The following is a 13,759-nucleotide window of genomic DNA, read 5'->3' as shown; positions in this document are numbered from 1 at the left end:
CCGCCCTCGTGCATGACGCGGTTCTGGCGCCCGTCGCACTTTTTCTTTTGCTTTCTCAGCCCCTCACAGACCCGCCGCGGTGGCCATGCGCAGCTGGTACGCCTCCAGTGCTCGTCGTGCCAACTTGTTGTACTGCTGCACACGCATCGCCTCCTTCAGTACCTCCTGCTGGTGAAGTAGCCAGGCACGACTTGCCTCGGGCCGATCGGCGTACGGAAGCTGCGACATCGGTGGCTTTGTTTCGTACAAGACGGCAAAGTAGTCTTCCTCATCGTCGTCGTTGCTGCAGTGTTGCTGGCGGTCGTCTTGTGGTAGCGACTGGTTGAGTGACGGTGCTGGCGATACTACGGGCGGCGCGGTTGATACCTCAAAGTGCACAGTGGCATTCGTTTCGCCGCGTCTTGACAGCTTCACCGCCGCTGCCTTGCAGCTCGAGGCTTCTGAAGTGCCGCTGTCCGCGCCTGCCCCCTGCCGGCGATAATCTGTCAAGAGACTAGTCAGCGGCATCGAAAAGGTTTGTTCCACCGAGAGCGCTCTTCCGTCGTTAGAGGCGCCTTGGTGCTCCAACACGCCGTAGTTCGGGCGTGGTCCTGTCGCGAACGATGGCAGCGCTGCCGGTGGAGAGGAGAGACTAATGCCGTTCAGCAACGTCAGATGGGCAGGTCCGCCAGAGCCGCGCTCAGTTGCACACTCGGCGGTGCTGTTTGTTGTGTTAGGAAAGACAGTAGTACTTACCCGCTGCACCTGAGGCAGATCAGGCAGGCAAAAACACTGCACGGGCGGCAAGTTCGCACGAGTGGAGTGGAGAGGGGCGGCTGTCGAGAGCTGAGGACTTTCGTCGCCGATCCGAAGAGTTCCATCCGCGGCGCCGGCAGAAGGAGACCGCGTTGCCGCCCGCAGCTTGCCGTCCGTGTTCTGCCACTCGGAGGCTGCATTCGCTCTCATTCCTGTCGAGGGCGCAGCGCGTCTCAGCAGTGTTGGCAGCGATGACGAAATATCCACCGGAGCTATCCAGTCCTCCGGCGAGTGAGACGCCCATCCTGGCCACGCCAGGGTGCTGACAGCCTCATCTGTTGTCATGCCAACACCAGCCAGAAAGCTCTCATCCGCACAAATGCTGGCACTGGACGTTAGCATTGCTTGCACCACTGAGGCCGGTGAGGTGTGGCTCATCATGGCGGGTGACTTCTGAAGCGAACGAACCCACGGTTTGGCGCTGACGTCATCTGCATTGAACTGAGTCAGTGACACCTCTGAGTCGCCGCTATTGCCGTTCCTCGTGCCGCTGGCGGCCACCTTCAGCATGCCACGCGAGTTGCCTAGCAGGGCGGCCACACCACCAGGGGCGTCTCGCTCCAGCTGGAGCTGATACACATTGCCGAGCGTGTCACCCACGATCCACCGCAGCGAGGGTACCGGTGCTGATACTCCGTTGCCACTGGCGCGTTGCCCGCTGCCGTTCAGCAAGCCGGAGACAACGCAGACGCTGCTGGTGCAGAAAAAGCAACCGATTGGGGTCCAGTTGGCGCGGGTAATGTGTGGCTGTTTAGGGGCTTCGGCCATTTTGACATCCACTGAACACGCGCAGCAAGAGTGCGGCGATGGCGGGGGCACTGCCGCTAGCCACACCCGCGTCGAGCCATCAGTGCAGCCCGCGAGCAGCGCCACTCTCTCCACCACTGTTGCAGCGGCGCCCCAAGGAAGTGACGTGGCGCTGGCGTCAAGCGACGCTCCCAGCGCAGGCGGCAGTGCGCACAGTTCGATGCTTGTTGCATGAGGGGAGGCCGTCATGCGGTGAAGTACGGCACCGCTGGTGCTGGCCTCGACGTCGTCTCCCTCTTCTGCTTGGTCGGCCACTGAGCAGGTAAAGCTCAGTCGCCGGCAAAGTGTAATGCTGGTGTTGGGAAGGATGTAGGTGCATAGGTGCTGCATGACGGTAGTTGATGGCCTCGCTCCAGCGCCAGTGAGAGGCGTTGTCGATACGCCCAGAGGGTCCGTGTGCTTTCCATGAACGTGCGGCACTTGCAGGCGAAGGAGGAGAACTTCACCATGACTGGTGGTGACGGCGACAGCAAACCAACGTATTACCTCTGCTGTCACCGTTGACGGTGCCACACCTGCAACTTCGACAGCTGAGCTAGCAGACGTGAAGTACTCGTCTTCGCAAAGGATGTGGCTGAGATCCACCTCGAACTCCTCTGCCGCAGTGGACTCCGCGGCTTCTAGAGGCACTGCGTCATTCTGCGCGCTCGTCGCATAGCCGCTGGTGCCCCACTCCTGCGCCCCAACCGCAGTTCCATCTTCTGGCATTATTCCAGTGGAACTCGTCAGCGGTGGGACGCCATCAGAGGGGTGCGACGGCACGCGTACAGTGAGACACCTGCTCAAGGCGCTTTCACGCCCATTGCCGAAGAGCAAGAACAGCTGTCGCTGTGCCACAACGAGGGCAAGCCTGTATTGCTTTCCCTCGACCTCATCCGCTACGTTGTCCGAGGGGGGGAGCTTCAGGCTTTGCGAGCTGAGCCAAACCACGCTCGTAATTTCCTCTGCGTCCGCAGCATGTGCCCAGCGCAGTCGATGCCGATGTAGATGCAGGTGATAGCTCTTGCACAGCTCTACCTCTGTTGCACGACAGCGAGACAACAGGTGCTGCAGCTTCTGAGCGCGCCGATCGAGCATCTGTCGTGGGCGCCGAGAAGCCTTGATGAGGGGTACCTCTTGTGGTATGAGCGACGCACTCGCGGCTAGAGGGGCGCCACTCCGGTCATACGCAACGCAGTCAGTTGTGGGTGTCCTGAGTTGCCGCCACCCCACCTGCGTTGGTGCAGGGTTTGCTTCTTCCGTGTGCGGCGTTGAGTTGGCGGTTGTGGCGGTGCTGCCAGCATGGGGCGTCACCTCACCATGAGCCCTTCCGCTCTCGACCCAGCCGAGGCTCTTGCTTGCCGGAAGTGCCGCCACTGTGCCGACCTCCGTCGTGACACAATCCAAGGCTTCCGCGCTGCTTGAGCAGCTGAAACTACCGTTGCGTGTGAAGGCGCCATGAGGGACGCTAGTGGCGCTGTAGCTGGTACGGCGCTGGTGACACAGCTGGCGTTGTCGACGGCGTGCCTTGTCCGCTGCCATAACGAGCGAGACAGCGTCGCCGAGCAGCTTAAAGACGGCCACATCGCCGTTGGCGCACACAGCTGTCACGAGTGCGCTGCTCTCATCTTCCTTTTCCGTTGGTGGTGTCATGAGGACGGTGGCAGCGGTGGCGCTGGCTCTTGTGTGTCTACATGCTGTCTGCAGCAGGTTGGCGAGCGTTAACGCGGTCTCCGCGCCCCGGGCTTGCTGTGCAGTTCTGTCCGTGCCGGCCACGCCTTGACCTCGATCGCCAACCACCGCTACCGCACAACTTCGCTCCATCACGCCCAGCGAGATGACAGGGTACAGACCATGCTCCGGCACCCGAATGCGGAGTAGCAAGCGCCCCTCCACCAGGTTTAACCCTGGAGACGATGACCACACGTACACAAGTCCGAATACAACGCCGACGACGATCCGCGTGTCATGCAGTGCTAGACGGATGCATGTAACACGACCGTGGTCGTGCTTCAGCGTGAAAGCTGGCTTCAGCGGACGTGTTGTCTGCGCGTTTCCCGCCACAGTCGCGGAGGCTTGGCTCATTCTCTTTCCTGACGCTTTCGATGGATCCAAAGTGGCGGTGCAGCTGGCACAGTCCCTGCTAGCTGCAGCTCCACCTGGCCCCCCACAGGTGACATCGTCATCGTCATCCTCTTCCGGCACCCGAAACACAACCGCGGTACCGTCTGCAGAGCCGGTGACGATCAGTTGGCCGTTGCACGACGATGCCACCGCCGTTATAGCTGTGCAGTGTGCGGTGATCAGGTGGCGCCTCGACATAGCTGTCTTAGTCCCGAAGCCTCTACTGCCACTGCTGTCCACTCTCCATGCCTGCAATGTACTATCCTCTCCAGCGGTAAGCAGCACCGCTGGAGGCGCTTGCAGAGGATCAGTCCCACCAGCGACGTCTTCGTCTTGGCCTGTGCGCGGAGGACGGAAGCACAAGCCAGTGACAGCACCATGATGACCGCTGAAGGTGGCAAAGACCGATCCAGTGATGCCAATGTATGTTAAGCGCACAACGCCGTGCTCGTCGGCTGAGGCCACGCACCGGCCATCCAACGACGCGGTGAGCCGCGTGACAGGGGCGGCGTGCAGCGATGCCCACCGCGCCACCACCGCAGCAGAGGCGTGATCGACCACCACAACCGTGCCGTTATGACAGCCCACCACACAGGTGACGGCAAGCGAGTTAGAGAAGGAAAGCGCGCGCACCGATGAGTCCAGTGCAAGCCTCGTCGAGTGAAACGTAACCTGCCGACGCTCTGGGCCGTGCCGGGTGCGCCAGACCAGCTCGGCGTGGCGTGAACGCCGACTCGTGACGCGGGTCGGCTTGGGTGAGTCAAATGACACCTTCATCTCTGGTGTAATCAGTGGCGATGGTGTGCACAGTTCACGGGTGTTGTGCAGTACGAGTACACCGTCCCAGCTGCCGCTGGCGAAGATGTCGCCAGAGCGGTGAAAGGCGACGGCCTCGACAGGGGTGTGGTGCTGCCGCTCCGTGTGGAAAGGCGTGAGCGACGCTTGGAAGGGCGTCTGCTTACCGCCGGTGCCGTCGGTCAGGGCGTGTGTGCGGTGCCGCACCGCAGCAGATGCGGTGCCACCACCCCTAACACGTGGCTGGTCGTTGACATTCCCCCTTGCCCTTTGCTGCAGCCGCTCCTGCTGAATCCGCTCTGCAGAGCCGGCCGGGTGCTTAGGCATGCGCAGGACCAGCGCGGCTTGGATCTCGCTGCACAGCCTCGACGCGGCCCCTGCACTGCCGACGCCCCAGAGCATGACGAAAGAGTCGTGGCTGCAAGAGCACAGCACTGCTGGTTCCAGCGGATGGCACACAAGCCCGCTAACGGCGCGCAGGTGGCCAGTACCGCGTTGCAACAGGGAGTTATCCTCAAGACTCCACACGTACAAGAGGCCGCGGGCACACCCCGACACAAGCAGCTGCGCCGTTCCAGTAGACGCGGACAGGTTAGCTGGCACGCCGGTGCACTTGGTGCCTGCTGTGGAACCGCCAGCACTGCAGGGGGCCACGTACAGCACAGCGGTGACAGCGGACTCGTGCCGCAGCGCCGATGCCACACGACGCCGTCTCACGCCGCCTGCTCCGCCTACGCTGTCGGTCTCTGTCAGTGCCAGTTGTGAGCGGTGCAGCTGCTGTTGCTCGTCCTCGTTCGCTGATACGCGGCGCAGAACGCCTTCATCATCGCCAAGAGCCACCTCCATCCCATCCGGGCTCATCGCCATGCACCGTATCGGCTTCGGGGAAGCAGTGGTGAGCATCACGCGATCCTCACCGCCGTGCTGTCGTGCATTCAGCCAGTGAACCCACATTGTGGAGAGCATGGAGATGGGCATGTTAAGAGACGGCGCAGCAGAGATGGGTGCCGAGGTACCTTGGGGTCGCTGAAGTTCACCTTGCAGGCGCGCATGCACATTGTTCGAGGTGGTGTCGCTACTGGCTGTCATTGCCTGCAACGCTGCCTGCAGGCACGCGGTCGAGGTCGCATCGTAGGTGCTGATGCACATTGCCGGCCCGACCGTGTTCCACACGCACTGACGCAGCAGCGCAGGTTGACGTAACAGCACGTGGTAGTTCCGCTGCAAAATGTCCAGCACGCCACCGAGACGCCGAACCTCACTTCGGTATTGTCGCCACCGAAGCGCCAGAGCACTGTAGCTTGCGAGCGGGCGGGCGTTACAGCTGTCCTCTGTGCTTTCCTCATCCTCTGACTGTGTTACCCCCGTAACAGCCGATGTGTCAAGCACTAAGGACGACGCGGACGTCGTTGCACTGACGACGGAAGAGAGCAGCCCGAGTAGTTGTGATAGCATGCGGCGGTTCACGAGTAGGCATTCTAGAAACGGCAGGTGGCACACCAATGCGGTCGTCACGTCAAGCCGGCACGCCTGCACTGACCCTTGCAGCATCCCGAGCAGTTCCCGAGGCGCGTAACGCTCCGGCACAAATGTGCGCGGCGTGAGTGGGTCAGCCGAGCTGCGGTGGATCGACTCCGTGACCTGGCGCAGGCCAATTTTCACCTCCTGCTCCTCGAGGGAGACGTCGATGGGCTGGTAGCGCAGCTCCGCCAGGAGGACGCGTTCCTGCGCGCTCTGGTAATCGGAGGCAAAGCGGAAAAACGTGCGTGCGATGGCGTCGACGAAGGTGGACGACTTGATGAACAACCGTACGTGATGGGGGTCAAGGCAAATGCCGCGCAGTAGCGTCACCAGCCGCGATGCCGTGGCGACATCCGACACGAGGCGGTAAAGGTTGAACTCCAAGACACCGCCAGCGGGCTGACGCAGTAGCAGAATGCTGAGCACGACGCGGCACGTGGTGGGATCGAAGCGGGACTGCAGGTGGTGGAAGAGCTGCTTGTGTAGGGTGGCGCGCGACGCCGGGAGTGAGCGGATGTCCTCGCGAAGCGTGTCGAAGGTGCTGAAAAGGCGAAGGTGCGTGATCGCAGAGATAAGGTAGCTGGGACGGCCGGCGTCGCTCTTGCGCAGTAGATTCTTCAGCTCGTCTGCCGTAAAAGACTCCTCCAAAAATTTGCCATAGTTGGCTAGATGCAGCCGTACCAGCTCGGCGCGTTCGCCCTCACTCAAAGTGGGCACTGTAAGTACGCGGATTGGTGGGGTACGCATGCGCAGTGCGCGGGCCACCGACGACTGCGGGCACGCTGACACCACAAAGCGGATGTGCTGCGTGGCCAGCGGGTGCAAAATTGTTCCCAGAAGACTGACCAGCTCCGCAGCCTCGGAGGACTTGTCGAGTCCGTCCAGGATCACAACAAGAGCTACCTGACTCGCTCCTGCCGTTGCTCGACCAGTGGCGCTCCGATCGCCATTCGAGCTCCGTTCTCCTTGTGCGGCGATAGCCCTGCCGGCGCCGTTGCGGGATGTCTCGAAGCGGTGATGAATTGCGGCGTAGACCTGATCCAGCACAAGGAGGAGTTCATCGACCGAGTCCGTGTCACGCACCGAGACTTCGCCGTATAGCTGGAAGAAGACCCGGAGAGACTTAGCCAGGAAGAAGAGCAGGCCACGCACTGAGTCGTCCTCTGCCTGGGTAGAGTAAAATAGGAAGCGCAGAGTTGTTTCAGGAACGGATGACTTGTGCATCGGCTCGAGAACGAGCACCGTTAACGCCGCCAGCGCTGACGACTTCCCGTCCCCGTCGCAGCCTTCCAAGAGTAGGATGGAGCTCGTGCCGCCTCCTCGCGCAGCTGCGTGCATGACGAGGGGCTGCGGGGGCGGCGGTAGCGAGGAGGAGCCTCGCACTGGACGACTGTCATAAGCGCCCTCGGATAAGGGGGACAGCGTCACGTAGTCATGGTGTTTGGTGTCGTGCGCTGCGACACCCTTCTGCCTCTCCGCGCGGGCCTCGCTCGGAGTGTCGCTGTCGTCCGCAACGCCAAGGGTGCCGTTCAACACGAAGTTCGAGAGCTGCTCCAAGAGTCCACCTGGAGCGGCATACAAGTTACTCAGCTTGCGCGCAAACTCGCTCTGGGCCACTATAAGTATCTCGTACATGTCAGGTACCTCGGTAGCTATTGCCTCACTAGTCGCTGCTGTTAACGGTATTGCAATCCTCGCACGCTCATGCGTCCCTGCATTTTTCTCTGGCTCATGAGCATCTGCCGCACGCCCGTCAGCGTGTTGTTGCTGGTTTTCCGCCGCGTCTTCGTCCGGCGCTGGACACACCCCGCACACGCGGCAGATGACCTCTTGCAACGCGTGAAACGCTTTGTTAGAGAAGTCCGTCATATCAATCGGTGCGTCCATCGACGTCAACCTCTTCGATTCCTCCGACTCAGTGATGCGGGCCTTGACAAACGACCAGAGAGAACCTGCCTTGCTCGCGTCACCACTGCCGACACCGGAGCTTCCACTTGTAGACAAAGCGGCTTGTCCAGCGTTGCCACCAAAGCCGTGGCGGCTTTGCACCACCCACCGACCGAGGTCATCTTCCATCATCTCCCGCGCGCCGCTGCGCACCGTAGTAGATCGGTTGGCACCTCCAGCGAGGAGTGGTGCGCCTCCGCTGCTACACCCAATTGCGCCTGGCAGGAGTGCTTTGGCTGAGCCAATGTACTCAGCCTGGTAAGAAACAAGTTTGCATCCGCTCTCTGTGATCCGCTGCTTGAGGCGTGCGATTGCCTCGGCAGCGCTGGGTGAGTCGGCCTCATAGACAGCGCGGCATGCAGACTCCGTTGGACCAAACGTGGAGAGGAGGTGCGGCGAATCACGAGCGAAGAAGAGCGCCGATGACGGGGCCTCGTCGTTGCCGAGGCGACGCTTCGCGTTGTACACGGCATGGCGCATCTCAAGCTCCGTCACGGAGACGTGTGGGTCCGACAGCTCCTGCATCCAGGCGTAGTCCTCTGTATCCACGTCTTCGTCGATTACTAGCTGAAGTGGCGTCGGCGGGCAGGAGCCGTAGCGCGCACCGATCATGCCAAAGAAAAATGGGCTGCACCGCGATACCTCGTTCAGGCACACGGAGGTGGAGAGGTTTCGACTTGTCGCCAGTGCAGGAATGCCCCAACGCAGATCCACCTCCAGCAAGGTCACCTTCAGCCCCGCCTCGGCAGCCCACCGTCGCAGCCGCGGAAAGATGTCGAGTGTGAGAGCGTTGCGCTCGTTGTTCATATCGAGAAACGTGCTAGAGATGAAGAAGCGGCACACACGGTAGGAAGTGAGGAGGCGGCGAACTACCTCTGACGCGGCAGGCGGCGGCGGTCGGCTTGCCTGATCCAGCCGGCGCCGCCGCGTTGCCGATCTTTCGCTCGCTTTGACTTGTGTGACGGTCGTCGTAGCAGCAGCATCAGCAACGCCTGCAGTGGCGGAGACTGTCGATTCTGTCTGTTGGCGCTGCGAAGCTTGCGCGTGCAGCCGTGCGTCACCGGCCCTCTTTTGATTGCAACGATCGGTGCGCGCAGAGCCAGAGTCCGATGCTGCATCGACGCCAGCCGTCTTCGCGGCGCCATCGCCGCGCGAGCTCGACGACCTGGAGAGGAGCTTTACAATCGAAATGCCCGGCTGAGGGTGAAAGACAGGCAACACATTTTTGCCCTCAGCGCCCAGCCATGCTGGCTCGCTCTCTCGGGCATCACTGGCATTCCGGTGACGCACTGCGCCTACCGCCGCGCCGGGGCTGCTATCCGTGCCACTGACGCTGGCCATTGCCACTGTCACTTCAGATTCAGCGAATGATGGCTTGGCGAGTAGTCGACGTATACTTGGCAGTGCTATGGGGCTCTTTGCTGGCGCCTCCGCATCGTATGCCGACGACGCTGCGGAGGCCGAGGATATGGTAGACAGGCCAGCGGTGCTACTCGCCAGCCACTGCAGCCGCCGATCACTGCCAAGTGAGCTACGATTCCAGTCCCACCCAGTTGCGGAGATTGCCTTTCCATCAGCGTCGAAGGAGGGTAGCACCACCGCAGGCACGGTCATTGTTTGCGACACCAATGAAGTCTTTGAGCTTGGGAACGAGAAACCTTGCCTGTGAGTAGCTGTGGTGGTGCCGGACTGTGTGAGGGGATCGACACAGCTCTTAAAGCTGAGCGGACCCAGAGCGGGCGACGTTTCGGGTGAGCCGTCCCCGCCACCGATGTGCGACTGCTGGCCCCCTCTTAGCGCCGCCAGCACCTTCAGCACCTTAGAGCGCTCCGCCCAGGTCGCTTGACTTGCGCGTGAAGAGAGGAGCGACACGTGGTAGGTCTCTGCTGCTCGCTCGATCGTTGTGAGTGATCCGCCGCCTGTCCGCACCGCTACGAGGCGCAATATGGAGTCGCTAAATCCGGTGAGAAGGACATCGTTGTGGTGGCTAAAACGAAGCTTCACCGCTTCTTTCTCCAAGGCCACTGCGGCACCGCTCCCCGGCACTGGAGAACTCGCAGCTGATGCTGTAACCGGAGCGACCGCAGTCCCTAGCATCTGGGAGACCCTCTTCGCAGTGGGGGGGTTCGAGGCTTTCAAGTTTACACCGACGTACACCAAGTCGGGGCTGGACGTGCGCCGCAGCCGTGACAGATATGTCGGGAGATCACCAAACGCAGGGGCGTTGCGGTTCATGTTGGCATAGGTGCGATGAACCCCCTCGTCGAATACAAGCAAGGACTCAACTCGCATGTTGCACTCGATCACTTCATCAAAGAATGCATACGGAAACTGCGCACCTGCCGCAGCTGCGAACATGGCGAAGGAAGTCGCGATGCAATCGGCCCCGACTTCCTCCCGCTTCCGCTCCAGTAGCGAGGAGCAGCGTGCGGTTAGAGTGTCAACGAGTCGCATCAGCCCTGGTGCAGCTTCTTGTGAGGCTGTGGCGCTCGGCCTTTGGAGCGGGTTCGACGTGGCGTGGAGGTCATCCTCGCCTGCAGTGGCTTCATCCGTGTTGCTGCTGCTGCTTTCACTGCCCCAGCTGCTGTGGCTGTCACCGTCATCGTCATATGTCCCTTTCGACATTGTCTTCTCATCCAGGTCGTTCTCTCGAAATACAACGTACTCGTCGTAACAGTAGATTAGCACGACACACTGCTCGCAGCTGCGCATGAGCATGGCCACTAGTAATGCTGTGACATCCACCTTGCGCTGGATCGACGTCGGTGTGGCAGCGGCCGCACCCATCGCGGACATGGGCTCGAACAAAGCGGATGTGACGCAGATAATAACGATAGACGTCCCTTTCGCTGGAATCACATTCAGCCGTGCCGATGTGTTGATGGCGGAGTCGAGTGCAGCGCAGTACTGAGCCACGTACCGTCGTAGATACGGTCGCGGCACCATTGGGCGCTCAAAGCTCTTGGCTGCCTCTACTACTGCCTTGCTAACGACTCCGGCAGCAGACTCCGATTCAACGGTGACGCGGCTTCGTCCGCGGCCACCACGGCTCCTCGCGAAAACCGCGTTCTCTTTTGTGGGGCGTTCCCCCCGCGGCATGGTACGCAGCGCATCGAGAAATGCCAGCGATTTGCCGATCTGCTGCACAGCCAGATAAGCGCTGTAGAAGCGATAGGGCAGCTGCTGACTAGCGGCTACTTGCTGCTCATCTACTAGCCTTTCCAGTACGCGCTTGTGAGTCTTGGCGGAGCAGAGACGTGTGAGGATGTTTCGCAGGTTGCGCAAAAGGGCCATGTACGGCACGGCGTTGGAGGAGATCAGCTCGTCCCAGACACGGCCGGTGTTGCCCTCCTTGGACAACTGAGTTTCCCACGTCTCTGGCACGGGAAGACGCATCCGCTGTCCGGCGCGGCGAGCATCGAAGATGCAAAACGGTAACTCCGCCTTTTCCTGGTGACTTTCATCCTCTTCCTGGACATCGCCGCTATTGCTTATGACAGCACGGCCGTCCGTGTCCTTCGAGGAGTGCCCACCTTTTGCCGAGGATGCGACACGTGTCTTCAGCGACGCCGGCTTCCACGTCGGATCAGTGAGATGTAGCTTCATGCGTCGGAAGTCATCCTCGTTGGTCGGATAGCGCTTGCCCAGGAGGCAGCACACAGTGTACGCTGGCTCGGTGATGTGCAGTATGCGTATGAGCTGCTTAAAGGTAAACGTCCGTGGGCGGGCTCGGCGTGACGGTGCGGCAAGCCGGTTGTCTGCAGCACTCGACCCATCTGAGTCGCTGGTGTTCGACGCTGCCGCGGCTGCTTGAGCACGCCTGACCTGGCGTCGCTTGGCGCGGTGCTCTGCCGCTTCGTTGTCGTACTTAGCTATGGAAAAGATGGAGAACTTCGTGAAGGTGCCCACGAGGGCACTGCGCAGCGCCGCGGGGATGTAGGAGTGGGTCGGGCTGCGGGGCGCCGCGCCTTGGTGGTGGCCGCCCTTGGCTTTTGTCCTTGTCCTGCTCGCTAACGGGTTGGTCCCTGGGAGGCTTTCACTGCCGCTGCACGCCTCGACAGCTGAAGGTGCAGGACTGCACTTGTCAGTCGAGCTTGGGGAGCGGTTGGGGCTGCAGCACTGCAGACGATCGGCAGCGATGGCAGTCGAGGAGCGCTTATGAGTATTTGGGGCAGCGGACTTGTTTGTGTGAGCATCGCGCTTTGTCTTCGCTGGGTACATCAGCGTCCCAGCGTAGTCGTGAGCGGCGTCGCAGTCATAGAAGTACGCAAAGTTAGCCACCGCCAACCAGTCAGACGGTAGCACGATAATTCTCTCCATGTACGGCTTCAGAAATGGAATGCAGTTCGGCTCTCGGGTACAGAGCGCGGCGAGAAAGCTCGGCGAGCGACGCAGGTGTAGCTCGTGACGAGCGTAGAGGGCCAACTTCAACACGAACTCGCCGTCTTGGCGAGAAATGAGGTGAACCAACTCGCGCATCTGTGCCACTGTCGACGCACTGTCGTTTGATCGCCTCGGGGGTGGCGCCAGAGCCACACCTACCGCTGCATCACCCACCGTTGTGGAGCGCGCGGTAGGTGCTGCGGTTTGTGGAGGCTGCCCGGGCACTGTTTCCTCAAAAGGAGGTTCCTTCATCAGACACGAAGACACCAAGTCGACAAGCTCTGTCTTCAACGGCGTGAGCTCCGCCGCGTTTGTGCTGCAAAAATACTCCATCGGGGAGCAGGGCGGAGTTGCCGGGGGAACGAGAGCGAAAGAGAGAGGGCAATACCTCGTAGCAGTGTAGACTGCTGCTGCTGCTGCTGCTGCTGCTACTGCTTCCCCAGCCTCTTTCACACGTACCTCTCTTTATATATGTGTTGGCTCACACGTCTCGCTTGCGGCTCCACCTGGGTCTCTATCGCGCGTGTTTGATGCCGAGTTCCTGTCGTGGAATTCGATGGGTCTGGTGGTTGGAGTGCGCGAGGAGGCACACAGAAAATAGGTAAAATTACCGATCCGCAAAGAGTGCAAGGGAGGGATAGAGCGGAACGGCCTGAATACCCTTCCTCACTGCCTCACTGCCTCATACAGAGCGAGAGAGAGAAAACACAGAGGTAGGGGACCTCACCCCTCCGACTGTGATGTACATGAAAGGGATGGAGGACAGGCAAGAAGAAGGCGCTAAAAATGATCCACGGAGAAGGCTTTGAGTACAATACGCGTACACACACACATACGACCTACCCGTACACGTCCATACATGTCTACACCTAACGATGTCGCAAGAGGTGGACGAGAGCGTGCGAGCTCAGAGGGAGAGGGGACAGGCGGAGGCACCAAACAAAGAGGAGAAGCCGATGGTGGGCCGTCAATGCGGTGGGGGAGGTAACGGCGCGTGTCCTGTGCGTGTGTGTGTGTGTGTGCTACTAGAGGACAGCGGCGAACGAGATTAAAAAGTGATAACTTTGAAATACGGGTTTTTTTTTGGGGGGGGGCGGTCGCAGAGATGGAGTTGTCAAGAGGTGAGAAGGAGTGAGAGAGGACAAGAGAGAAAGAGGGGGGAGGGCTGAAGGCGAGAAAGATGTGCACGCACCCATCGCTTTCCCTTCTCTCAGAGAGCGATTTTCCAATGCTGAAGTGGGAGAGGGGGTCCGCAGCAGACCTCTCCGTGAGCTGGAAAGCAGTGTATACCGGTTAGGGCTTGTGTGGCTCGCACACCCACATCGTACGCACGGAAGCTCGGAGTACCTGCGTGGGTGACGGCACTCTTTCATGCTGTGCACAGACTAGAGAGGGGAAGAGAAGAGCG

At 60.7% G+C, this 13,759-nt stretch overlaps 1 protein-coding gene across 1 annotated transcript; it reads right to left on the bottom strand.

The window, feature by feature from the left end:
* Window positions 1-63: 63 nt before the first annotated feature.
* On the bottom strand, window positions 64-12,684 carry LPMP_261090 (hypothetical protein; the record flags this gene model as incomplete). Its single annotated transcript, XM_010701627.1, has 1 exon — window positions 64-12,684. The coding sequence occupies one exon, from the start codon at window positions 12,682-12,684 to the stop codon at window positions 64-66; it is 12,621 nt and encodes a 4,206-aa protein (XP_010699929.1).
* Window positions 12,685-13,759: the final 1,075 nt, after the last annotated feature.

This window comes from Leishmania panamensis, assembly GCF_000755165.1.
Source record: "Leishmania panamensis strain MHOM/PA/94/PSC-1 chromosome 26 sequence".
In the NCBI taxonomy this organism is placed as follows: domain Eukaryota; phylum Euglenozoa; class Kinetoplastea; order Trypanosomatida; family Trypanosomatidae; genus Leishmania; species Leishmania panamensis.
The sequence above is the reverse complement of the archived record's forward strand: the minus strand, read 5'-3'. Positions and strand labels throughout refer to the sequence as shown.